General features: G+C 36.0%; 2 protein-coding genes and 1 long non-coding RNA gene across 8 annotated transcripts; 2 read left to right on the plus strand and 1 right to left on the minus strand.

The window, feature by feature from the left end:
- Positions 1 to 1,649: 1,649 nt before the first annotated feature.
- LOC122297061 (protein DA1-like) lies at positions 1,650 to 19,078 on the plus strand. 6 transcript variants are annotated; one of them, XM_043106854.1, is made up of 14 exons: positions 1,650 to 1,884; positions 1,978 to 2,018; positions 2,667 to 2,881; positions 3,695 to 3,846; positions 4,064 to 4,154; positions 4,644 to 4,776; positions 5,094 to 5,214; positions 5,347 to 5,430; positions 6,695 to 6,814; positions 6,914 to 7,126; positions 7,559 to 7,621; positions 7,737 to 7,855; positions 9,198 to 9,256; positions 9,578 to 10,140. In XM_043106854.1, exons 4-14 carry the CDS (start codon positions 3,736 to 3,738, stop codon positions 9,889 to 9,891), a joined length of 1,428 nt encoding a protein of 475 aa, XP_042962788.1. In that variant the 5' UTR covers positions 1,650 to 1,884; positions 1,978 to 2,018; positions 2,667 to 2,881; positions 3,695 to 3,735; the 3' UTR covers positions 9,892 to 10,140. The 6 variants fall into 6 exon arrangements, with proteins under 6 accessions (XP_042962788.1, XP_042962787.1, XP_042962791.1 ...); XM_043106853.1 differs by having other exon boundaries at positions 1,650 to 2,018; XM_043106858.1 differs by lacking the exons at positions 1,650 to 1,884; positions 1,978 to 2,018 and adding an exon at positions 9,363 to 9,456 and having other exon boundaries at positions 2,228 to 2,881; positions 9,578 to 9,721.
- LOC122297062 lies at positions 6,511 to 9,721 on the minus strand. The gene is made up of 2 exons (XR_006238603.1): positions 9,583 to 9,721; positions 6,511 to 7,009 (listed from the first exon to the last, which is right to left on the minus strand). It is a non-coding gene; the product is annotated as an uncharacterized LOC122297062 (long non-coding RNA).
- Positions 19,079 to 23,864: 4,786 nt separating the features above from the next.
- Positions 23,865 to 27,989, plus strand: LOC122296521 (putative pentatricopeptide repeat-containing protein At1g19290). The gene is given in 4 exon segments (XM_043106292.1): positions 23,865 to 26,620; positions 26,623 to 27,031; positions 27,492 to 27,652; positions 27,742 to 27,989. Coding segments are annotated over 2 exon segments (2,985 nt in total). The 5' UTR covers positions 23,865 to 23,874; the 3' UTR covers positions 26,862 to 27,031; positions 27,492 to 27,652; positions 27,742 to 27,989.
- Positions 27,990 to 27,998: the final 9 nt, after the last annotated feature.

Genomic DNA, 27,998 nt, shown 5'->3' on the forward strand with positions numbered 1-27,998 from the left:
AAATCAATTTTCAACCGGTTTTACTAAATAGAAACCGATACTAGTTTGAACTCACTGGTTCAATCTTGTTCATCAGTTTTTTGATTTTTTTCACAACCCTACCCTTGAATGCTGCAAAAATTCAAAAATCTGACTCCGATTCTGATTCTGACTTGGAGTTTTTTCATCAAAATAGTTAGAGTCAGAGTCGAAGTCGAAAGTAGTGATATACCGACTCCAACTCTGATATTGTATATATTTTATAAAAATATATGTATTTTTTATATATTAATCATATATATTATATAAATATGACTTATATAGTTAGTTAAATTCAATAATCTACTAGTATGAGCAAATTATTATATGATAATATAAGTTGACTATTAATAGTTTAGTATATGTAAACTTCATACTATTAACGTACTATTACTACTATGTAACACTAATTTATAACAACAATTAATGTATAAACACTAATATATAATAACGTAATACTAATTATATAATAACTATTGAATAATAATATTTAATAGTAATGTATTATGTATAAACACAAATATATAAATTTATAATAACATATAATACAAATGTATAATAATATTAATTTGTACAATGATTTATTTTTTAAAATTTTAGTTATGTTTTAATAAAATTGAAATTTGAAAAAATATTTTAAAAAAATTGAATCTAGAAACCCAATTCGATAAGTGAGAGCTTAAAATTGTCAAATTAAAATTTCAAACGGATTAAGAAAAAATGTCCAAATCCAAATCCGCTCCAACAAATTAGAATTGGAGCCGGATTGAAAACTATGCGAATCGAAATCGGAGTCCGAATTTGGATTTAACCTCAGACAAAGTCCTACCTTTGATATTGCATGTGCACGGCCCTAAGGAAGAGATGCCAATTATACCGTTGTGTGATGATCCCTCACATCTACAGAATTGTGAACCCCCGACACTGCCCACGTAAGTAGCCATCAAGCCTACATAAAACTTTGGAAGACGGATCTTACACGCATAATAAACATCGTTTCACCGGATATGCTAATTTGAGTGGAAAACAGAGACCTTTCTTTTTCTTAGTTGGACCCTAACCGCGGTTTTTAAGGTTCCACGCTTCACCTAAACCCACCTTTGTTGACATTTCCTTTGTTTTTTCTTACTTTCTTTCCTGCTTTCGGTTCGAAACAGGTGGTGGTCTCTGGTGAATGCTGAGGATGTTATCCACTAATTATTATTATTATTATTTTAGACTCCATTCTAAATTATTACGTTAGTTACCTTTTTGTGCTAATTTAAATTTATTAAAAGAAAAATATTTTAATAAGATAATATAAAAATAAATTTATAAATTGATGTAATTTAATATGATACGTTAAATTATAAAATCACTTTTATTATAATGTAGATCTAACGTATCATATAAAAATATGTCAATTTATGAGTTTATTTTTATAAAAAAAATTTTGTGTCCGTAGCAATTTTTTTGTTAAAATGAAAATGTATACTATCTTGTTAAAAAAATGATAGTGAGAGATATAGTACATTGACTCTTAAGTCCATCTGTAAAATAAAACAAATGCAGTGAGGAATTGACTCTTAAGTCCATCTGCAAAATTGCAAGAGTAGTACATTGACTTCAAGTCTTATTGAAATGCAATTCCAATACAAGAACTATGCAACTGAAACTCTAGAGAGCATCCTAAATTAGTTACTGATGATGGGGGTGGAACTAAGAAATTCAATTTGGGGGCCATATTATAAAATAATTTCTTTTAGAGAGTAAGATTAATTATTGTAAAAAATTTCTCTTGCACTTTTTTTTTTTTTGTGATTTTTTGAAAGCTCCCAAGCCAATTCTTAGTTCTGCTCTGCTGATCCTTATGATCTCCAATATAAGGTGTGTCTAGGGGAGGGGAGAGAAAAAAAAAAAAGGAAAAGGTTCGAGTTCATGGAGGAATTATAACGTTAACTTTGCTTTGCTTTTTTCTAGCTGGTGGGCTTGGAATCTTCATCCAGCCGTCATTTTATCAGGTTCTGCACTGTTACTTTTCCTCTGTTTGGACATTGTAATGTATGGAGTTTTCCACTTTTCCTTCACCCTTCTAATTGTTCAGAAAAATTGAACCTTTTTCAGCTGTTTTACGCACTTCCGCTTTTTTTTTTTTGGGCTCCTCAGCAGTCCACAAGAAAAGGTTGATGATACTTCTTTTTAAAGAATAAAAATAAAAAATAAAGAATTTTGAGGGTTCTTTCCTTGAATTATTAGTGGAATTATTAATCCTTTTCAGATATAAACTTTTATGATCAATATTCTTCTTCTTCTTCTTCTTTGCATTTATTATCAATATTATTATAACTTAAAAGAACATTGCGCTTTCCTTTTACGCTGTTTCTCACAAACCTTTTTGGGATGGTGTTCCTGGGGAACGGTTTAAAGAACCGCACGGCACATGCGATACATTCCAAACCAGGAAAAATTCAATGCCCAACTGGGTTTGATGAACCTTCTTTTAAATTCTTTTGGGTTATGTTAAAAACTGTATTTTTTTCTCCCACATTTGACTTCTAAGCTGGGAACAGTACTAGCATTCTTTCAGTCTTCACATATTTCTGCGGATTTCGTTCAGAGAAAATCTCGTTGACATTTTTCTTCCTGGAACATCTTTTTTGTTCTGCTAGATTCTGCTTCGGGCTGCGAGAGATAAAGGGTGTCTTTCTCCAATAGATTATGAACTAACCCGAAAAGAGAGGAATAAAGGAAGGAAAGAAGGGAAGGAGGGTGTGCAGAATCGTTTCTGTAATTGTAATATAGCTGCTTTTGAGCGAATTCGGATCTTTGCTGATCTGGGTCTCATCTGCTTCAACCATTTCTGCAGGTTTTGGGTTTTTGCAGGGTGAGTCACGCTCCCACTAATAGATTCTCTACGTCTTTTGCTTTAACCCGAGGCTGGAATTAAAAGTTATATCTGATGAATTTAATGGGCATGTTGAGCTGGAAGAATATATCTTTATCTCTTTCCCTTCTCTGCGAGTGTATGCTATATTGATTTGAGGTGACGAGAGCATTTGACGTTCTGTCAAATCCTTTTTGTTTTTTTAGTTGAAATGCCTGGTGGGTTTTATTATTTTCTTTCTATTCCCCTTTTTTTGGGTCCCGAGTTTCTTATTGAAGTGAAATCAATGATTTTGGATACGTATTGGTGGCGTTGAGGAGCGCATACAAATTTAAAACGGGCATGAATTGTCAAATGCAGTATATCGATTTGCTTGGAGACATAATCGGAGTAGAGAACATGCAATTCTAAGAATTCTATTATCCTCTGGATTGTTTCGAACCATTTGACCTTTTCCTTTGCCCATATATTGAATTGCTTGGACCATGGAAGATCTTTTTCCAATTTATATTTGCTGATCATCAAAATGGGAATCACGTGCATATCTATGCGATTTTCCTTCTCATGAATTACTGGTAATTATTCAGCGCGCATACACAAATAATTGATTATAATGTTTCCATATTTGAGAAGCATGGAATCGGAATATTTTTTTTTTTTTTTTTTTCAGTAAGGAATGTACTTTTGCATGATGTTTTCAATGAATACTTCAGATTTATATAACCACACAGACACTCGGAAATATCTTAAGCTTCTGTTGCATCTTGAATATAATTTCGCTACTTCTTCGCTTGATCAATGCTTTATGAGCAGGTAAAAATCTCATTGACCATGAACAGATAACATTATTCATTATGGGTTGGTTTAGCAAAATTTTTAAGGGTTCCGGCCATAAAGATTCAGATGGGCATTTGCATACATGCTATGATGAAGATCCAGATCAATATTCACCTGGTAGTTCAGGGGTAATTAACTCTTCCTTGACACTCTTTGTATTGCTGTCTCTGCAATCTTGTACTATTGAAATGGGCATCCAGTCATGTATGATGCGATGAATATTGCTCTTATTGTACAAAGATTGTTTTCTTGATGGTAGTGAGTAATGTTTTCTTGATGGTAGTGAGTAATTCTTTTCTTTTAATATGGTCCTCCTTTTAACATTTTTCAGTGGGGAAAATGTAGGATATATGGCCAGAGAGTGAAGATGAAGCTTTAGATCATGCCATTCAACTCTCTCTTTTGGAAGAAAGTCAAAAGGGAAAAAATGTGATTGGTAAGTGATATGCCTTTTGGATGGTTTTACAAATGCTCTTGATGCCATCTACTTTCTATGAGCTCGAAGGCATTTCATCATTCATGTATATTAGTGTTCTTATGTTCAAATTTTTCTAGACGTTTCTGTTTTTTGCTTGGTTTCATGAAAATGGTATGCGGCATATAGATACACCTCAGAATATCATTGCTCGTGGGCTTGTTTTGATGCCAATCATTTTATTCTGTCCTACACCTCACATAGCGTTATTTTTTTGGCATCCTGCATTGCTCCTTACACCAGCTTTGAACATCTTTATTCTTCCTATTAGATTGGCTCTATATATAAGATCCTGCATAAAACTTGGTCTCTGACCTCCAGTCCTTCACCTGGCATTTGTTTCTTGGGATTAGTATCAAGCATAATCATATCTATTGTATGTTTTGCAAAAAGATATATGTGACTAAATTGCTACTAGCCAAACTAATTTGTTGCTCACATTCTTGATAGATTGTGATTTTCCATTGGAGGATGAACAACTTGCCCGAGCTCTACAAGAAAGCCTACATGTGGAATCTCCTCCCCAGCATGGATATGGAAATGTATATCAACCCACCCCAATTTACTTCCCTTCAGTGTTGAGGTATATTGGTTTTGTTTCAAGTCAATGTATCATCTCAGCCTTTTGTCCTTGTCTGTTTCATCCTTTGTTGTCTCCACTTGAGTGCTTTATGCAACCATGCATGTATAGAATGTTCTTTAACAACCACGAAATGTATTTAATGGATGCAATTATTATTTCACATCTATTTTAAGGTTTTGACATTTAAAATATAGCCATCTTTATTTGGGCCTTGATTTGCACGAACCATAACCAAAGAATAGTTTTTTATTTTTATTTATTTATTTATTTTTTATTTTTAAATCTGTTGAGTTTTGATTATTTTAATTTCCCTATAGGATATGTGGTGGTTGCTACACTGAGATTGGTTATGGGCGATATCTTAATTGTCTCAATGCATTTTGGCATCCTGAATGCTTCCGGTGTCGTGCTTGCAACCTACCCATCTCTGATTATGAGGTGAAAAATTACTCAGTTAGCTGCAATAACACTTGAGTTTGTAGCTGATTCTATTCTTGGCATTGGTTGCTTTTGTACTTTTTTTTAAGTGTAGTTTGAATTTTCTTTATCTTTTCTTTCTGTTGCCTGTAGTTCTCTACTTCTGGGAGTTATCCATACCATAAATCTTGCTACAGAGAGAATTACCACCCAAAATGTGACGTTTGCAAGCTCTTTGTAAGTGTCTCTCCTCTAGCTACACATATTTCTTAATTCTAATTTTGCATAAGCTGGTTCTGCTCCACTTTTTTTGTGTGTGTGTGTGTGTTGGTTGCCCAGCAGAATACGAGGTGTGTACCACAATTGTTTGTCATCCTCTTGAAACTAAGGTTTTAAAATGTTGACAAATATGTTTTAACAGTAAATCTGCCTGAACGCAGACTTTCCGGTTCCTAGAGAAGGAGAAGAAAGGCTGCAAATGCAGATTGAAACTTATATAGATTCTCTCAGAATATGCTACATACAACTTTTGTCCTTTAAGTCATATAAAGATGAAGGACGCAATCTCAGCCCTTAAATTTATTGGAGAATATGCTATGAGCAATGCTACAAACGACACTTCTTTCCCACTCTTATCCCACTATGTACAATGTGGCACTTTTATCACCCTTAAATTATCTTTTCTTTTTTTAAAGAAGAAATTCAAAGGTTGATGGGCAATGCCACCTCATCATAGTGGGATGAAAGTGAGATGAGAGTGTGGTTTGTAGACTTTTCCTGGCCATTTTTCACCTGTTCCTAACCCCGGCCCTTCCCTGCCCCCCACCCATTCAATGAGCGGGTGGGTGGCCAGCCCACTGCCTGGGAGCTGTGGGGTGTAGGAAGATCCCTGCATGGGATGGGTCAGCAGGTGGGGGCAGTCTCCCACTGCCTACTGCTTACGGTGAGCCTAGAGAGTTATATTTCTTCTTTTCTTTTTTTACTCGTCAGAGGGTAAAATCATAATTTCCTTTTTTGATCTTAAAACTGTGCAAAAGGCTTTAAAAATTAAAAGTTCAAAAGTGAGATCTCAAATGCTCACTATTTAAAATCTAGGTCTCCAAATGCAAGGTGTTAATCAAAGGGGGTGTAGACTTATTTTCCCTGAATTTATTAATTATTTTTATGAGTATCTTAGTTGTCGAAAAAAATTCCCATCCATTAACAGGAATCTATAATAGAAAGATCACTTGACACATTTAATTTAATAAGTCTCATGACTTATTAATAGCTTATGGACTAAAATACTCCAACATAAGCTTAGACAACCAACACAGATTAGAGCATCCTCATTAGCGATAAAGGAGAATCTTGTTCATAAGTCATGTCATGTTTGAAAGATCAAAATTTAAATATTTCGAAAGAAAAATAGAAGTGCTGATCAAATGTTTTTCTTACTCAGATAGATTGCTCATTGTACGTTGTCGTTGGTTTTTCAATTATATATATATCTTTTCGACAGATTCCAACAAATCCTGCTGGTCTAATTGAATATAGGGCACATCCATTTTGGGTTCAGAAATACTGCCCTTTTCATGAACATGATGGCACTCCTCGGTGTTGCAGCTGTGAGCGAATGGAGGTCTGTGATTGAAACACTTTTATCTATCAAAAAGCCCTATAACTGAGAAAGTATTCTGGAGAAAATCTGTGGCATAATATATTTGTTCATAATATGCAGTCACGAGAGACGAGATATGCTGCCCTTAAGGATGGACGGAAGCTCTGTCTGGAGTGTCTGGAATCTGCAATTATGGATACCGTTGATTGCCAACCCCTATATATTGATATACAAAAATTTTATGAAGGTCTAAATATGAAAGTGGAGCAGCAAATTCCATTACTCTTGGTTGAGAGACAAGCACTAAATGAAGCAAGAGAAGGAGAAAAGCATGTAAGGGAAAATGCATTGAAACCATATTATATGCATGGTATTTTGCCATACTGACAATTTTCATCCCAGAGATGACACAAAAGCGTGTCACTCATGTCTGATACCTTCTTGGGCAAATGGCAAGAGTCTACCCTTGTTTCCATAAACATTTTCCAAAATTCAGTAGTAATTTTTCTAATCTTAGTAATTACCTGATCGTTGTATTTTAATTTGTCCTCTGGTTATCTACATGCATATTTAAAACCAGTCAAGTCACTGGCTATAATTATATGGACACTGTAGATTCAGTGGAACATGTCTATACCTGTCCTTACATCTAAATCTCATAATCTCACGTCTACCAACTGGTATTATCTGTCAACTGACATTTTCATCAATGTCCATTTTTTTAATATAAAATTGGCGTGTATTTCTTTTTTCTTTCTTGACCAGGGCCATTATCACATGCCTGAGACCAGAGGGCTATGCCTTTCTGAGGAGCAAACTATCAGCACTGTAAGACTATTTTAAAAAGCTTCATTGAGTTCATACACAGGGATATACAGAGCTCTATTTTGACCATTTATTTATGTTGAGCAATTTATCTTATTTTGACCCTGAAAATCACCAGATTTTAAGGCGACCAAGGAACGGTACAGGAAATCGAGCTAAGAAGATGAAAACAGAGCCGTACAAACTATCGCGTCGATGTGAGGTTACCGCAATTCTCATATTGTATGGTCTTCCAAGGTATTGAATCTTTGTATCCCTTTGCTTTTACAACTTGTTCTAGAAGGGAACTCATGCCACACTTGATAGAGTAAATGGGTATAAAAAAATGTCTATTCAAATTTCTTATGAGCACTAGGAATGTGCAAAAATAATATCAGATTAAATGGCTATTGCAAAGCTGTTGCCTAGATTGATAGGAGCTACAGAAACATTATGATTAGATGTTTTTTTTCCCTTGTAAAATAGGATGCTCCTTGGGTTATATGATAGAATGCAAATTACATTTTAACAAGTGCTACGCAATTATGAATGATGCAAATTACATTCTCGTCAAAGATACTATGGCCCTAAAACCTTCATTGAATTTCTTCTTTATTTTCAAGCTCCAAAAAAGTTCGTGAATTTGTGAAAATCTGCTTAAATTGAAAAATTGAAAATAATAACTATCTTTCTGTAATCAGAGAAAATGCCTTGACAGAAAGGACAAATTTGTCCTAAACAAGCATCATATCAGCGGGAATTACTTTCTTTCTTGGGAATATTTTAATCTAAGTACCTAACTCCAACCTATTTCACCTGAGCTGACGCACAGCAACCTCTTGGAAGTTATTTAATTTTTTTTGTTTTAATACATGCATGATCATGATTGCAACAATACTATTCTTCCTTACAACAATTCCATGAGTCATATAGAAAGTAGTTGTACTTGCATGATCTTCTGATTATATGGGGACTACAGGTATTTCTTGAGGGCTATATATGTTGTTCATACAAAAAGGATTATTAGTGGAAAAGAGAATACTTCTCTGTCTATCTTTCTTTTTGTTTCTTTCCATCCTTTTTTCCTCTTGCAGTAAAAAAAAGCTGATTCACGTGGAAGTGCATAATGGAGATTTAAACTTTATTTCTACAAGATGTTTTTAGATCTCCTTCCTTACGTTAATTAGATATAGAGAGAAAATACAGTTCAATCACTCCCAAAAACACACTCTGCAAATCGGTATAAAGTTATGAGTAGGGCTATTTGAAAGCCTAAAAGTTGAATCTTACAAATCAAATTATGCCATGTAGATGGTGTGTGGTGTAAAGACTTTCAAATATAATTATTCTTAAGTTATAGTGAAAATTAACTGAGTGAAGGTTCCTTTTTAGTGAAATGCAATGAAGTCAGAGTCTCTTCGGCCAACATATACCTCTTGTTTTTGTAAAACCTTTTGTTTTTAAAGATAAAGAAAAAATTAAACTGTCAATGGTGCTGTTTAATTGATGGTGGATGTTGGCGTTGACCAGTGTCTTAGTCTGCTAGCTTAACTCTTGGTTGAAACTTTTGATAAACGACTGGTCTTGTCCATGCATACAGGCTGCTTACCGGATCAATCCTAGCTCATGAGATGATGCACGCATGGCTGCGTCTTCAAGGTGATTCTATAATCCGGGGCACATATTGTGTTAAATGGGAATTGTGAATTATATAGAAAATAAATTCTTTGGTCAGGTTTTTAACTAAATCTCCTATTGGTTGTAGCATCTAAAATATATCGATTTCTTCTAAAATCACATCAAGGTTTAAAGGAATGGCCTCATATGTCAAATTGTGCGATCACTCTGTGTTGAGTTTGGTCAGTCAATTATTAAATTACCAAAAATGATCAATTGTTTCTTTTGTGATTGACTCTGATTCAACATATTGTGAGCTTTAAGATTTTAAAGATGCTGACATATATGCTGCACACATGAAAGGTTACCCGAATCTCAGTCAAGACGTTGAGGAAGGTATCTGTCAGGTTCTAGCTCACATGTGGTTGGAATCCAAGCTCAAGTCTGGATCAGGCAGCAATGTTGCATCAACCTCATCATCTGCTTCCACCGCACCCAAAAGCAGTATGATATCTCAGTATGAAAGAGAGCTTGGGGTTTTCTTCAAACATCAGATCAAATCAGACATTTCGCCAGTGTATGGAGACGGATTCAGAGCCGGTCAACAGGCAGTGCATCAATATGGCCTTCAGGAGACCCTTAACCAAATATGGATGACAGCGAGATTTCCTTATTGATGTCTAGCTCCCTGGATTTCTGTTCATGTGCCTCTCTTTCTTTCCACTGAGTCTGAAGGTTAGCCTTTTCATATTTTAGATCCCCAAGGCCAAATCGCGTAGAAGCAACTCTCTGTAGAATATTTCTTGAGGAAGTACTAATTTTATTCCATGGCCTGCATAAAGCCACCGATTACCTTTTCTTTTTTTTCTTTTTGGTAATAGGAATAAATTAAATAATTAATGTTTGAATATTCTCTTCCAGTACAAGTCTTCTCCCATCTCTCTGATCTGATGGTCCTATCCTATGTATGTGTCAGGTAGCCTGCCAATACCGTGTTTTTCATTCAACAGCTGAGACTTTTACTTTTAACATGGCTTCCAGACCAACTCCTATTCCTGCATTTATACTTTGGTGATCAACCGGTTATCAGAACGAAATAGTCCAAGCAAAATGCTGTTTATTCCTACAATTTTTACTCAATACGTACTGAAAATTATAAAATTTGAAATTTGAAATTTAAATTACAAAAGAAAAAGTTGATAAAATAGGTCTTTTATTCACTATATAAGTACGTTGTATATAAAATTATAGGTACATATAGCACTACTTATAATCTAGATCTTGTCATAAATGACGTGACGCTTTCTTGATCAAGTCCAATTTACTACCTGTTTTACTTAAATTTTTATAATGATAGGTTCAAATCTCATTGAAGCGCAAACAATTTCTAAGAGCCGTTTGATCGAGAGTTTCTTTTTTGAATTACCTGATGTGCACTTGCGGCAAATTCCTTATTGAGAGCTGTGCACTTTCAAGATTAGTTGAGACACGGTTCCTAAACACCTGGTGCCAATAAAAAAAATTCTATAAAAATAAAATTATTCAAGTTATTGCACGAAATTTAGGATTTTTAGTGGGAGATACAATGACACATGAAGTACATCTGTAATAATTATTATCCCATTTAATATTGTAAAGCTCACATTACATGGCATTCTCATTTCCATTTGAGACATTCAAGTTTTGGCAAGAATCTAAGGTCCTTTTTCTAATGAAATCTAACAAGATTCACCTGTATTCTTTATAATTTGATTTGAACACTTTATACGATGTGTAGAGATATAGACACCATATATAGATTACATTCGACGAGATTTCATAGATCTAGTCATTAATATTATTTATGGATAGCATTCGAAGTTGCAGGATTAAAATAAAATATAATTCTATTTGAAAATCACACGCTCCAAAGAAAAAAGAAAAAGAAAAAGAAAAGAAAGAAAGATAGAAAATGCAACCGATTAATGCCCATGAATTTAAAAAGCTGAGAAAGGAAAGACAATTATTTTTCCAAATGTTTTAAATGGAATTTTTAAAAATAAAAATAAAAATAAAAGAAGAATATATTTAATAATTTCAAAAATAATAAGTTGACAACTAATCTATAACTTTTCCACAACTATGCATTAGAATATCAATTTATATTAAAATTATTTGAATTTTTTTATAATTCCGATAAATGAATTTAAAAAAATAATAATATTTTAATAAAATAAACTTGCGAAAAAATTGTAGAATGGTTGTCTACCAATTGCTTATCTTCTACCAATCGCTTATCTTTATAAGAGGGAGATCTACATCGCACACCTTCTAAGTGTTTGCTAGCCCGTCATTTTTTTTTCCCCAAACTAAGCGCGCCCCTTGCAATGCAAAAATAAACAAAATTCCCAGCCAAACATCCAAATCTCCCCCTTCTACTCTCTTAAATCTCCCTAGTGCTCGTAGCGTGCGATGAAACTCACAATGGTGGTGGAGCTGTTATTTGCTTAGGAGACCTACCATTGTTTCTCCATAAAACCCATCCCTCCAAAAAGAAATATATACTCTATTTTGATCTGAAAAACACTTTGTTCATTTTTTTCGTTTATTGTTTGATGGATGTATAATGGCTCGTGGAAGAAAGGCAATGAGAAGGGAGGTGGAGGAAGAATGTAGTGCCGAGGGAAAAGAGAGAGTTGAAGTAGTTGAGCCTGTGGAGAAGGAGAAGAAACATGGAAGGATTAAAGAGATTAGGGAGAAGGGGGAGGAGGATGTTGGGTTTTCGGGAGAGGAGAGTGAGAAAGGTGGTGATTATGTCAATGGAGGTGGGGTTTCTATAGAAAGTAGGCAAAGAACTCGTGGGATGAGAAATGTGAGTTATGCTAAAGTTTTGAGCGGAGATTATGCCAAGGTTTTAGTTAAGAAGCGTTGGAGGGGAAGGAATTAAAGTTATCTCCTAGACGAAATTGTGGTGTTTAGAAGAATGAGAAAGTTGAGGAAAACAATAGATACCCTTGTCGTTTGAGAACTAGCCCAACAAGAAAATTGAGAAAAAGGGAGAGTCAAACAACATGGGAGAGAACTCGAGATCTCTTTTCTGTTCACATTGCATCAATTCAGAAATCAATATTAGATAGGGATGTAGCCAATCAGATGGAAAAGGAATTGAAGTTATCTGCTGGAGGTGGTGTGCATTCTTAGACCAACCTCTGAGAAGAATGCAACTTTGTTTGAAATTATTAAAACTAAACAAGCAAGATGTGAATGAAAAAGGGATCTCGAGTCCTCTCCCATGTCGTCTTACTCTCTCTCTCTCTCTCTCTCTCTCTCTCTCTCTCTCTCTCTCTCTCTCTCTCTCTCTCATTTTTCTTGTCGGGCTAAATCTCAAATGGCATGAGCATCCATTGTTGTCCTCAACTTTCTCATTCTTTTGAACACCACAATTTCCTTCAGATGATAACTTTAATTCTGTCCCCTCTGACGCTTCTTAATTAAAACCTCGGCATCATCTCTGCTCAAAACTTCGGTATAACTCACATTTCTCATCCCACGAGTTCTTTGCCCACTTTCTATAGAAACCCCACCTCCCTCCTCTCCCGAAAACCCAACATCCTCCTTCTCCTTCTCCTTAATCTCTTTAATCCTACCAAACTTCTCCTCCTCCACAGGCTCAACTGCTTCAACTCTCCATTTTCCCTCGGCACCACATTCTTCCTCCACCTCCCTTCTTGTCAGCTTTCTTCCACGTGCCATCACACACCCATCAAACAATAAATGAAGAGGCCAGCCCTTACTATTTCTAGAGAGAGAAGCTCTCACTTCTCTCTAGAAATCCAAACCTAGAAATCCAAACCGAAAACCTTCCTCAGAGGGAGGTGGGTCCCTCCTTCCTTCTTTATTTTCCTGTTGTTTTCCTATCTTGGGTTTTTACAATCTTTATTTTTTATTTTGTGTTTCCTATCAAAGCATGGAGATCTATAGATGGAGATCACTAGGTTGTTTCGATGCTTGAAAATAGGGTCTTTATTGGCTGAGTTCATGGTGGCATAAGGGCGAACAGGGGTTGTTTCTGTGGCTGTAATGACGTGGCTCAGGGTGAGGAGCTCCTCAGTTTTAGAAATAAGAAAATAGAGATGCTGCTGATCTCTCTCTTCATGGTGGTTGCATGGTTGGGTTTGCATGGAGGAGGGAGAGTCCGTCGTGCTGCTGTGAGCTTGTCATGGGTGAAGGTGGCAGTGCAGTGTTGGTTTGTTGTCAGTGGTGATTGAGCTAAAAGTGGTCTTGGTTGAGAAGATGCAACAGTTGCAAAAGATGAAAGGCAAGCCATGAGGCTAGACATGGTGGCTCCAAAACGGTGGAGTCAATGATGGCCTCTTACTGTCGATGGTACAAGTCTCAGTGATGGCTGAATGGAGAAGGAGGTTGGCATCATTTTTGTGGCTCACAAGATGCATGCTTGCTGCTTTGTTTCGGCATACTTGAAATGAAGGTTTACAAGCTGCCCATGGGTTGTGCGATACTCGGTTTTCACGTTGTAGCTACGGGTTGATTCATTGTGTTGCTTGTCCTTGTTATCCATAGCAAGAGAGCCCTCTCCTTCTTTATAGAATAGGGATTGGTTTCTCCTGCTCCTCTTTTGGAGGATGGGGGTTGGTTTCCCCTATTATTCGTGATGGATGAATATCTCTGTTTATATAGAGTAGCGTATTTTTAGACAAATCGATATGGACATTTCTGTTGTTGTAGAGTCTTGCATCTCAAAAGGTTTTTGTCATTAGAGAATTTATTGAAGTTAAGACAATGTCCATCACAAAGAAATTTGTATATAGGGAAACCTCTAATAGATGTGTAGTTTAGTTTGTAATATGAGTTTTTTTTCTGTATTTATTAATCACAGCTTTAACCTCCTTCATGAACAAAATGAAATCTATTTTTTATAAAAATAAAAAATAAATAAAAAAAGAAAATGAATTGAGTGTATTTCAAATCAAAATAGAGTATATATTTCTTTATGGAAGGGTCGGTTTTATAGGGAAATAATGGTGGCTCTTCTGAACAAATAACAGCTCTACCACCATTGCAAGTTTCATTGATTACTGTGAACATCGGGGAGATTTGGGAGAGAAGAAGGGGGGAGATTTGGACGTTTGGATGGGGATTTTGTTTGTTTCTGGGGCGTGCTTAGTTTTGGAAAGAAAAAAAAATGACACGCTAGCTCTTTTATAATCATTGATGTTAGTTTCTCAAGAGTTTTGCTACATATAACTAAAATTGTGAAATAATCTGTGTATCAATATTAATTCTTTCATATTTAAAATTTAAATTAGCACTATTTTTAATAAAATCTACTTTTTGACTAATCACATTAGATTGATGCACATATCAATGTTTGAATTCCGTTTCGGTGCAGTGTCCAGTACACTCTACCACTCCATTCCGTTTCGCTTTAAATTCCCGTCATTCTGCTTTCGTTTCAGCCATTCTGGTTAAATTCCGACCATTTTGGCCGAAATTAAGCGTTTCGATCCCCATTCCATTTCAGGCCATTTTTGTAATTTTCTTATACTTAGATGGTATTTTTGTAAATTTTAAATCTAAATCGTATTTAATTAATTCTAAAATATAAATATATTTATATAATTTTATTTTTTTATTATTTTAAATATGTCCCCTCATTCTATATATATATATATATTTTAAATATCATTATTTTTAATAATTTATCTATTGTTTTATTTTAATCATATTGTTTTCTATTTCCGACATATGTAATGGACAATATTATTAAAGTATGTATTATAATTTAATTTATACTCTCAATTTTCTTTAATATTATGCAACCTTAATATTAAACAAATATATATTATGATAAATTTTTGTAAATTAACATATAACGTTCGAACTTTACAACTATATGTTCGAACGTTGGCGCTAAAAAAATTTACGTTCGCATGTAAATATACATAACGTTCGAATGTTGAGGTGACGTGCGAACAAATTAACTAAAACGTTCGAATGTTAAAAATTTCTTTCCCAACATTTAGTGACAGTTCCCACAAACCGTCACAGAAAAGGCATTTTTGTGACAGTTTGGAGACTGTCACTATCTTCAATCCATCACTAAAAACTATATTTGTTGTAGTGTATTAAGCTAACTATACTAATACTATTATAAATTTACAAATATATGATATATTATAATTTATACCATAACTTTTATAATATGTTAATACATTAATATATATACTAGTACTATATATATTTTTTTGATCGGTTATACTAATACTATATATTATAGTTAAAAGTTATACATTAAAGGGTATAGTAATACATTGATACTAAATATATATAGTTATAGACTTATAATGATTTAGTTAATATAAATTTATGATTAGTATAACTATTTAATTGTATTAGTATTAAACTATTAGTAATTCAATTTGGTTATATTATATTAGTAATATTAGTTATGTTGAATCAGTTAGTTAGTATAACTATATTCTACATTATTAATATTAATATAAATATTAATATTAGTTATAACTATATAACCTATATTAGAATTGAGTCTTAGACTATATAATAGACTAATAATATTAGTATAACTATATAAGTATATTGTATAGCTATATATTAGTTTTAATTATAGTGATTAGTATAACTATATAATAGTAGACTATTCGTATAACTATATATTAGTATTAATTATACTGTTATGGTGATTCAGTATATTATAATTTATATATTATATTTATACTATAACTCTTATAATATATTAATATATACTAGTATTACATATTATAGTTATATATTAAAGAATATAATAATACATTTATACTAAATATATATAGTTATATTTCTAGTTATTTAATTATTAACTTATTATGATTAGTATAATTATATAAATTATATAATAGTATATTAGTATTAATAGTAGACTATTAGTATAGGTTACTATAGCTATTGTTGAAGTATTAGTTATAGTGATTTAATATAACTATATATTAGTATAACTATAGTCTATATTAGACTATTAATATTTTTTATACCATATATAATTACATAATTAATTATATACAATTATTATATAAATAATAATTCTTTTTTAATTTTTATTTGGTCCGGTCCGGGGTGAAAAACCCCTGGACCGAGACCGGACCGAAACCCTTCAGTCTCTTGAAAAATGGACCGGACCAGACCGGATTGATCCAATTTAGTTCGGTCCAATCCGGTCTAAAAATGGCCAATCTAGTTGATTTATCCAGTCCAGACAGTCCGATTCTCAGCCCTACTCAAGCGGCATACTCTTTCTCAAAAAAGAAAATGTTTCTATTGAAGCGATATTGTATGGATTCGGCAGCTACATCAACACTCTTTGCAGAGCCATTTGATCCAGATCGGTTCCAATGCTCCTCAGGTACTCCCTATCCTCCTCTCCTCTCCAGTAGGGCTGAACAAAAAGCCCGAAATTCCGACCCGACCTGAAAACCCGCTTTTACCTGACTTGAAAAATCGACCCATTTATGTTAAAATTAGAAACGGGTATTACCTGTTACCCGATTTTAACCCATTACGATTCTCAGGCTTTCAGCCCCGTGTGGTACCCTAGAGAGAGGCAATTCTTTCCTCGACGGGGTCGTTTCCTGGAGGCGAAGCCGCGGAAGAGGGCCAAGAAGATTCCTCAACGTGGTACGACATCGATTCCAGGAGGCAGAAGCAGGCCGGAGAAGATGCCGTGACGGAGGAGGAGGTGGAGGAGTTCTTCGCGATATTGAGGCGAATACACATGGGGGTTAGGTTTTATTTGTACTGAAAAGAAATTAATGTGATTTGCTACTCCGTTGCAGGGTTTGTTCCCAAGAAATTCCAACTGATGTTGTAGTTGTGGTCGGTGATGCAAATTTCTCTTTGCATAAGGTCTAAAAGCAGCCAAGTTTTGTTATGGTGTCAACTTCGAGATCACAGTCCAGAACGTGGCAGCTCTTCGTTGCGCGGCTAAGTACCTCCAAATGACTAATAAATACTCCGACGGCAGCCTCACCGGCCACACTGAAGATTTCCTCACATAGGTTGCCCTGTCCAGCCTCTCCGAGGCCATTATTGTCCTTAAATCTTGCAAGACCTTCTCCCTAATTTAATGCCAATTGATCTCGAAGGGGAGGGGCACGAGGAAGTTAATGGCGTACAAGGAGAAGAACAATGCAAGAGGAAGGAGGACGGCATCAATGGTTGAACAAAAAGCCCAAATTGGTGATTGTGATTTGGAGTCGGGTAATCGGTATGAATCTTTTTTGGTTCGGGTCGGAATCTGATATTTTTGGTTCAGGTCGGGTCAGAGTACATCCCTACTCTTCGGCTGTCTCGTATCCAACCCCAGAAACTATTCCACATCTCCCATACCCTTCACAGGAAGCTCCGGGACGAGTACAAGCTGACCCGACCCGAATTGCTAGACCGGGTCTTGCAACTCCTCGTCCTTCATCGCTTCGATGACTTTGGTGACCTGTACTTTGAGTTTTTCGAGGAACTTATGGACACCGTTCTTCGGAAACTTAGTTTGAACCCGAGCGCTTGTTTAGGATTTTTCAAGTTAGCCTCCAAGAAACGAATTGGTAGACCTAGTATTAAAGCTTATTGTAAAATTGTTCACATATTGTCGAGAGCTCGAATGTACGACGAAACAAGGTCGTATCTGAACGATTTGGTCCGTCTCTCTAAAAACAATAACTCGGCATTTTTTGTTTGGGACGAGCTCGTTAGGGTTTACAAAGAATTTACGTTTTCCCCCACTGTTTTCGATATGATCTTGAAGGTTTATGCTGAAAAGGGTCTGATCAATTAAGAATGCATTGCATGCATTTGATAATATGGGGAAGCACGGACGTATACCAAGTTTGCGGTCCTGTAAATCGTTGTTGAGTAATCTGGTTAGAAAGGGCGAAAGTTATACCTCGTTGCTAGTTTATGATCAGATGATTAGGATTGGGATTGTGCCCGATGTCTTTACGTGTACTATAATGGTCTTAGTCTGCTAGCTTAACTCTTGGTTGAAACTCTTGATAAACGACTTGTCCATGCATACAGGCTGCTTACCGGGTCAATCCTAGCTCATGAGATGATGCACGCATGGCTGCGTCTTCGAGGTGATTCTATAATCCGGGGCACATATTGTGTTAAATGGGAATTGTGAATTATATAGAAAATGAATTCTTTCGTCAGGTTTTTAACTAAATCTCCTATGGTTGTAGCATCTAAAATATATCGATTTCTTCTTCTAAAATCATATCAAGGTTTAAAGGAATGGCCTCATATGTCAAATTGTGCGATCACTCTGTGTTGAGTTTGGTCAGTCAATTATTAAATTACCAAAAATGCTCAATTGTTTCTTTTGTGATTGACTCTGATTCAACATATTGTGAGCTTTAAGATTTTAAAGATGCTGACATATATGCTGCACACATGAAAGGTTACCCGAATCTCAGTCAAGACGTCGAGGAAGGTATCTGTCAGGTTCTAGCTCACATGTGGTTGGAATCCAAGCTCAAGTCTGGATCAGGCAGCAATGTTGCATCAACCTCATCATCTGCTTCCACCGCACCCAAAAGCAGTATGATATCTCAATATGAAAGAGAGCTAGGGGATTTCTTCAAACATCAGATCAAATCAGACATTTCGCCGGTGTATGGAGGCGGATTCAGAGCCGGTCAACAGGCAGTGCATCAATATGGTCTTCAGGAGACCCTTAACCAAATATGGATGACAGGGAGATTTCCGTATTGATATCTAGCTCCCTGGATTTCTATTCATGTGCGGCGATGTGCCTCTCTTTCTTTCCACTAAGTCTGAGGGTTGGCCTTTTCATATTTTAAATCCCCTAGGCCAAATGGCGTAGAAGCAACTCTCTGTAGAATATTTCTTGAGAAAGTACTAATTTTATTCCATGGCCTGCATGATGCCACCGATTACCTTTTTTTTTTTTTAATAGTAATAAATTAAATAATTAATATTTGAATATTCTTCTCTTCCAGTACAAGTCTTCTCCCATCTCTCTGATCTGATGGTCCTATCCTATGTATGTGTCATGTAGCCTGCCAATACTGTGTTTTTCATTCAACAGCTGAGACTTCTGCTTTTAACATGGCTTCCAGACCAACTCCTATTCCTGCATTTATACTTTGGTGATCAACCGGTTATCAGAACGAAATAGTCCAAGCAAAATGCTGTTTATTCCTATAATTTTTACGAAAGAAAAAATTGATAAAATGGGTCTTTTATTCACTACATATAATGTTGTATATAAAATTATAAATATACATAGCACTACTTATAATTCAAATCTTGTCATAAATGACGTGACGCTTTCTTGATCAAGTCCAATTTAATACCTGTCTTACCTAAATTCTTAAATTTTTTTAAGGATAGGTTCAAATCCCCTTGAAGTGCAAACAATCTTTAAGAGTCATCGGATTGAGAGCCTTTTTTTTTTTTTTTTAATTACCCGATGTGTACTTACGGCAAACTCTTTATTAAAAATCTGTTCACCTCCGAGATTAGTCAGTACATTGTTCCTAGACACATGGTGCCAATAAAGAAAATTTTTATAAAGATAAAATCATCCAATTATTGCACAAAATTTAGGGTCTTTAGTGGAAGATACAATGATGCATGAAGCACATCCTGTAATAATTGATATCCCATTTAATGTTGTAAAGCTCACATTACGTGGCATTCTCATTTCCATTTGAGACATTCAAGTTTTGGCAAGAATCTAATGTCCTTCTTCTGATGAAATCTAACAAGATTTACCTGTATTCTTTATAATTTGATTTGAACACTTTATACAATGTGTAGAGATATAGACACCATATATAGATTACATTCGACGAGATTTCATAGATCTAGTCATTAATATTATTTATGGACAGCATTTGAAGTTGTAGGATTAAAATAAATTATAATTCTATTTAAAAATCACACGCTCCAAAGAAAAAAGAAAAAGAAAAAGAAAAGATAGAAAGACAGAAAATGCAACCGATTAATGCCCATGAATTTAAAAAGCTGAGAAAGGAAAGACAATTATTTTTCCAAATGTTTTAAATGGAATTTTTAAAAATAAAAATAAAAATAAAAGAAGAATATATTTAATAATTTCAAAAATAATAAGTTGACAACTAATCTATAACTTTTCCACAACTATGCATTAGAATATCAATTTATATTAAAATTATTTGAATTTTTTTATAATTCCGATAATTGAATTTAAACAAATAATAATATTTTAATAAAATAAACTTGCGAAAAAATTGTAGAATGGTTGTCTACCAATCGCTTATCTTTATAAGAGTTTCGCTCTAGGGAGATCTACATCGCACACCTTCTAAGTGTTTGCTAGCCTGTCATTTTTTTCCCCCAAACTAAGTGTGCCCCTAGCAATGCAAAAATAAACAAAATCCCCAGCCAAACATCCAAATCTCCCCCTTCTTCTCTCACAAATCTCCCCGGCACTCGTAGTGTGTGATGAAACTCACAATGGTGGTGGAGCTGTTATTTGCTCAAGAGACCCACCATTGTTTCTCCATAAAACCCATCCCTCCATAAAGAAATATATACTCTATTTTGATCCCAAAAAACACTCTGTTCATTTTCTTTATTTATTGTTTCATGGGTGTGTAATGGCTCGTGGAAGAAAGCCGACGAGAAGGGAGGTGGAGGAAGAATGTAGTGCCGAGGGAAAAGGGAGAGTTGAAGCAGTTGAGCCTGTGGAGAAGGAGAAGAAGCCTGGAAGGATTGAAGAGATTAGGGAGAAGGGGAGGAGGATGTTGGGTATTCAGGAGAGGAGACCAAGAAAGGCTGTGATTATGTCAATGGAGGTGGGGTTTCTATAGAAAGTAGGCAAAGAACTTGTGGGATGAGAAATGTGAGTTATGCTAAAGTTTTGAGCGGAAATGATGCTAAGGTTCTAGTTAAAAAGCGTCGGAGGGGAAGGAATTAAAGTTATCTCCTTGAGGAAATTGTGGTGTTCAAAAGAATGAGAAAGTTGAGGAAAACAATAGATGCCCTTGCCATTTGAGACTAGGCCAACAATAAAAATGAGAAAGAGAAGGGAGTAGACAACATGGGAGAGAACTCGAGATCCCTTTTCTGTTCACATCTTGTCGGTTAAGAAATCAATATCAGATAGGGATGCAACCAATAAGATGGAAAAGGAATTGAAGTTATCTGTTGGAGGTGGTGTGCATTCTTAGACCAACCTCTGAGAAGAATGCAACTTGGCTTTGAAATGATTGAAAATAAACAAGCAAGATGTGAACGAAAAAGGGATGTTGAGTTCTCTCCCATGTCATCTGACTCTCTCTTCTCTCTCTCTCTCTCTCTCTCTCTCTCATATTTTTCTTGTTAGGCTAGTTCTCAAACGGCATGGGCATCAATTGTTGTCCTCAACTTTCTCATTCTTCTAAACACCACAATTTCCTCCAAATGATAACTTTAATTCCTTCCCCTCTGACGCTTCTTAATTAAAACATCGGCATCATCTCTGCTCAAAATTCTGACATAACTCACATTTCTCATCCCACGAGTTCTTTGCCCACTTTTTATAGAATCCCCACCTCCATTGACAGAATCACCGCCTTTCTCAGTCTTCTCTCCTGAAATCCTAACATCCTCCTCCACCTTCTCCTTAATCTCTTCAATCCTACCACACTTCTCCTCCTCCTCCACCTCCACAGGCTTAATTGCTTCAACTCTCTCTTTGCCCTCGACACCACATTCTTCCTCCACCTCCCTTCTCGTCGGCTTTCTTCCACGTGCCATTACACACCCATCAAACAATAAATGGAGAGGCTGGCATTAACTATTTCTAGAGAGAGAAGCTCTCACTTCTCTCTAGAAATCCAAATCGAAAACCTTCCCCAGAGGGAGGTGGGAGCATCCTCCCTGCTTTTTTATTTTCCTGTCTTGGTTTTTTTCAATATTTATTTTTTATTTTGTGTTTCCTGTCAAAGCATGGAGATCCACAGATGGAGATCGCTAGGTTGTTTCAGTGCTTGAAAACAAGGTCTTTAGTGGCTAAGTTCATGGTGGCTTAAGGGTGAAGGGGGATTGTTTCTGTGGTTGTAGTGACGTGCCTCAAGGTGAGGAAAAACTCCTTTATTTCAGAAACCAGAAAATAGAGATGTTGCTGATCTCTCTCTTTATGGTGGTTGTGTGGTTGGGTTTGCATGGAGGAGGGAGAGTTTGTCGTGCTGCTGTGAGCTTGTCATGGGTGAAGGTGGCAGTGCAATGTTGGTTTGCTGTCTGTGGTGATTGAGCTAAAAGTGATCTTGGTTGAAAGGAGTTGTGGCAGTTGCAGAAGACGAAAGGTAAGCTATGAGGTTGGACGTGGTGGTTCTGAAATGGTGGAGTCAACCATGGCCTCTTACTGTTGGTGGTACAAGTCTCGGATGACACGATGGCTGGGTGATGGCTAAATGGAGGAGGTTGACATCAGTTTTGTGGCTCACAAGATGCATGCTTGCTGCTTTGTTTCGCCATACTTGAAATGAAGGTTTACAAGCTGCCCATGGGTTGGGCGATACTCGATTTTCACGTTGTAGCTACAGGTTGATTCATTGTGTTGCTTGTCCTTGCTCAGTGTATTTTTAGATTTCCAGTGTTTTAATGTTGTTTGTGGTAATTTGTGTTTATGTAAAAATAAATAGAAATAGGCTATTGGACTTGTTGTCCATAGCAAGAGAACCCTCTCCTCCTTTAGAGAATAGTGATTGGTTTCTCCCACTCCTCTTTTGGAGGATGGAGGTTGGTTTCCCCTATCCTCATTTGGAGGATGAATGATGGATATTTTTATTTATACAGAGTAGTGTTTTCTCTGACAAATCAAAATAGATATCTTTGTTGTTACAGAATCTTGCATCTCAGAAGATTTTTGTTATTAGAGAATTTATTGAAGTTAAGATAATTTCCGTCACAAAGAAATTTATATGTAGGAAAGCCTCTAATAGATGTGTAATTTAGCCTATAATTTGATTTTTTCTTTGTAATTATTAGTCACAGCTGTAACTTTTTTCATGAAAGAAATAATATCCAATTTTCATAAAAAAAAATAAACAAAGAAAATGAACTGAGTGTATTTCGAATCAAAATAGAGTATATATTTCTTTATGGAAGGGTGGGTTTTAATGTTTTATAGGAAAATAATGGTGGGTCTTCTGAACAGATAATAGCTCTACCATCATTGCAAGTTTCCTTGATTGCTATGAACGTCGGAGAGATTTGGGAGAGAAGAAGGCGGAGATTTGGACGTTTGGATGGAGATTTTGTTTGCTTTTGGGGTGGCTTAGTTTTGGAAAGGAAAAAAATGACATGTTGGCTCTTTTATAATTATTGATGTTATCTTTTATATACTATATTACTATTTTATTTATATCTTATTGAGTAAGACGTGACATATTTATTATTATTAAATAATTATTTATTATATATTTTTTTATTATTAAATGATGATAAATACTCTATATTATATATAATAAGATGCCGGTAGAAGTTTTTTTAAAATAATATACTTAATTATTATATAAGTAAAATAATTATTCACATTTTCTTAATTATTAAATAAAAAATAAAAACATTAATATACTTAAAATAATTTTTTTAATCACTAAAGAAAGTGGGAGAGGGGGGGTATGCTCCAGGCTGCACACTGGTGTTTTCTCTTTCTCAAAAAAGAAAATGTTTCTATTGAAGCGATATCGTACGGATTCGGCAGCTACATCAACACTCTTCGCAGAGCCAGTCGATCCAGATCGGTTCCAATGCTCCTCAGGTACTCCCTGTCCTCCTCTCCTCTCCGGCTATCTCGTATCCAACCCCAGAAACTATTCCACGTCTCCCCTACCCTCCACAGGAAGCTCCGGGATGAGTACAAGCTGACCCGACCCGAATTGCTAGACCGGATCTCGCAACTCCTCGTCCTTCATCGCTTCGATGACCTTGGTGACCTGTACTTCGAGTTTTCCGAGGAACTTATGGACACCGTTCTTCGGAAACTTCGTTTGAACCCGAGCGCTTGTTTAGGATTTTTCAAGTTAGCCTCCAAGAAACGAATTGGTAGACCTAGTATTAAAGCTTATTGTAAAATTGTTCACATATTGTCGAGAGCTCGAATGTACGACGAAACAAGGTCGTATCTGAACGAATTAGTCCGTCTCTCTAAAAACAATTACTCGGCGTTTTTTGTTTGGGACGAGCTCGTTAGGGTTTACAAAGAATTTACGTTTTCCCCCACTGTTTTCGATATGATCTTGAAGGTTTATGCTGAAAAGGGTCTGATAAAGAATGCATTGCATGCGTTTGATAATATGGGGAAGCACGGACGTATACCAAGTTTGCGGTCCTGTAACTCTTTGTTGAGTAATCTGGTTAGAAAGGGGGAAAGTTATACCGCGTTGCTAGTTTATGATCAGATGATTAGGATTGGGATTGTGCCGGATGTCTTTACGTGTACTATAATGGTCAATGCGTATTGTAAGGAGGGGAAAGTGGGCAGAGCCCTGGAGTTTTTGAAAGAAATGGAGAATTCTGGTTTCAAAACGAATGTTGTTACTTATAATTGCTTGATTGATGGGTATGTTAATTTGGGAGATGTGGAAGGGGCAGGAGGGGTGTTGAGGTTGATGTCTGAAAGGAGGATTTCGTGGACTGCGGTGACTTACACCTTGTTAATTAAGGGTTACTGCAAGCAAGGTAAGATGGAGGAAGCAAAGAGCATACTTCAGAGGATGAAGGAGGAGGAGTCGGTGGTTATGGATGAGCATCCTTATGGGGTGTTGTTAGATGGATACTGTCGAGTTGGAAAAATGGATGACGCTATTAGGGTTCAGAATGAGATGCTGGAGATGGGCTTCAAAATGAATATATTTACTTGTAACTCCTTGATCAATGGGTTCTGCAAGCTTGGTCAATTACGTGAAGCAGAGGGAGTTTTTATGCGTATGGTGGCATGCAACTTAAGGCCAGACTCTTATAGCTATGACACTCTCATGGGTGGATACTGTAAGCAAGGCCATGTAAGCAAGGCCTTCGAGCTCTGTGAGAAGATGCTTCAGAAAGGAGTTGAGCCAACTGTTGTGTCTTACAATACTCTTCTCAAGGGTTTATGTCAGGCAGGTGCCTTGGATGATGCTTTGCATCTCTGGCATTTGATGCTGAGTAGAGGTGTTAGTCCGGATGAGGTTGGCTATTGTACTCTGCTCGATGGACTGTTCAAGATGGGGGAATCTGACAAGGCTATTCTGCTTTGGAAAAATATTTTAGCACTAGGATTTGCTAAGAGCATAATTTCTTTCAATACAATGATAAATGGATTTTGTAAAATGGGGAAATTATGTGAAGCAGAGGAGATTCTTGACAGGATGGAGGAGCTGGGATGTTCACCAGATGGAGTAACATATAGGACCTTATGTGATGGGTACTGTAAAGTTGGAAATGTTGAAGAAGCTTTAAAAATTAAAGAGTTGGCGGAAAGAAAAGTTGATTTTATTTCCATTGAAATGTACAATTCTCTTATTTGTGGAGCTTTTAAGTCTAGGAAATTAAATAAGGTGATGGATCTTCTTGCGGAGATGCAGACTAGGGGAATATCCCCGAATGTTGTTACCTATGGCACCATAATCTCTGGTTTGTGCAATGAAGGGAAGCTGGATAGAGCTTTTATGGCATATTTTGAGATGATGGAAAAGGGGTTTTCCCCCAATATGATTATTTGCAGCAAAATTGTGAGCAGCCTATATAGGCTTGGTAGAATTGATGAAGCAAGTATGCTGTTGCAGAAGATGGTTGATTTTAGTATTGTTTCAGATGATAGCTGTTTTAATAAGTTTCTCGAGGATGACTTTACACATGCAGACATTTTTAAAATTGCTGATTCATTTGACAAACGTGTTGAAGGTTTTTCTCTACCCAACAATATTGTCTACAATATAGCTATTGTGGGACTATGCAAGTCTGGGACGATTGTTGATGCAAGAAGAGTATTATCAGCTTTGTCGCTTAAGGGCTTTAGTCCCGATAATTTTACATATTGTAGCCTAATTCATGCATGTTCTGCCGCAGGCAATATTAATGAAGCTTTTGAGTTACGGGATGAGATGCTGAAAAAGGATATTATTCCAAGCATTACTACATATAATGCTCTCATAAATGGCCTGTGTAAGTCGGGAAATATGGATCGAGCATGGAATCTTTTCCATAAACTTCACGTTAAGGGCTTAACCCCTAATGCTGTTACCTATAATATATTGATTGGTCACTACATCCGAACTGGTAATACTATTGAGGCCTGCAAATTGAAAAAGAAAATGCTTGAAGAACGGATTGCTCCATCCATTATTACCTCTTCTGCATTGATCAATGGTCTTTGCAAGCTAGGAGAAAGCAAGAATCCATGAAGCTTTTGGACCAAATGTTCAAGGCTGGCATGGCCATAGACCTGTCATGTACCCTAACTTGGTTCACACTGACCTCAGTTCTGGATACGTGGAAAGTTCTGAAGATTCTTGAGGATGCAGATGAGGTGTCCCTCTTCTGGTATATTCTCATGAATCAGTGGTTTCAGCCAAGTGCTCAGATAGTGAGGGGAATCCTGGTGAGTGTTACGCTTCTGGAGCTTTGAGTTATGTACTCAGGCAACCAAGAGTTTGTTGGGATTTCATTCTATCAGATAGATCATTTTGAGTTTGCATTGGCCTTCTGTTCTCGAATATGCATCCTCATACATTGATATTGAAACACTGGAGTTGTGACCTCTATAGTAAGGAGAGCTATGGTCTCTTGGAGGACCAGGTAATGTGCCTTGTAAACAGTCAAATATTTGCTTCTTTGTCGCAACTGTTTGTTTTTATAAGTACTTATTTGTTCAAGATTGGTCTTTTAGGTATGTTTGGGAATTCAACCATTCTCATACTACTTCACTACTATTTACAAATAGTTTACTATTATTTATTACTATTCATAAAGTATTTTACTACTATTCATAGATGATCCCAGATACTTTTAGCATCCAAACGGAGCCTAATTGTGTCGTGCACCGATAAATGTATCTTTGTGAATACTAGTGAAATAATTTGTGAATAGTAGTGAAGTAGTCTGATAACAGTTGTGTTCTCAAACATACCTTTAGTTAGTGCCATGCCAAAGCATATGACAGTGCATTTCTTGTTTCTCCATCATGAAACTACATGTTGCTTCTTAGTTCCAAAAGTCAACCAGCTAAGCCGTAATTTGACTGCTTGGATTGTTTCAGAAAGTAGCTTCCATGGGGGTGCAGTCTAAAATTTCATATATTCAGTACAAAGATGATTTTTGTTACTGCAAAAAAAAAAAAAATGCTGCTGGATATAAATCCTAACGAAATACCCAGGAGAAATTCCCATCAGCAATGCTCTGATTCTGTCTCTTGCAAAGGTACTTGCAGAGTATCCTCCTTCATGTTTAAATGGTTTGGTGAGTATTCTGCATGCCATATCTAACTCCACATAATGGTTTTCCTACAGTGAAAAGAGCAGTCGATTTGCTGAATGTCTTAAAAGCTATAAGGTGGCGACATGTGGAACCCAATGAATCTACAGACTTATATTATAAACCCAGCTCCTTATTAAAGAGTTTGTCCAATAGGAAGCTGGAAGTGCTTTTCTTTTGTTTTCTTTTTCTTCAGTTTGATACACCTGAGACAATTGAATTAACATATGGGTACTCTTTGAGAAGCCCTCACATGCATCATAATTTACTACTTATCATTCTACTTGTCAAT

This window comes from Carya illinoinensis, chromosome 15, assembly GCF_018687715.1.
Source record: "Carya illinoinensis cultivar Pawnee chromosome 15, C.illinoinensisPawnee_v1, whole genome shotgun sequence".
NCBI classification, from domain to species: domain Eukaryota; kingdom Viridiplantae; phylum Streptophyta; class Magnoliopsida; order Fagales; family Juglandaceae; genus Carya; species Carya illinoinensis.

What these genes read in the sequence shown, in the direction of transcription:
- LOC122297061 (XM_043106853.1), top strand. Translation starts at nt 3,736, where the DNA reads ATGGGTTGGTTTAGCAAAATTTTTAAGGGTTCCGGCCATAAAGATTCA. An exon ending in TACCCATCTCTGATTATGAG is followed by an intron (nt 5,215 to 5,346) that starts GTGAAAAATTAC and finishes TGTTGCCTGTAG; the next exon opens with TTCTCTACTTCTGGGAGTTA. An exon ending in CGCATGGCTGCGTCTTCAAG is followed by an intron (nt 9,257 to 9,577) that starts GTGATTCTATAA and finishes CACACATGAAAG; the next exon opens with GTTACCCGAATCTCAGTCAA.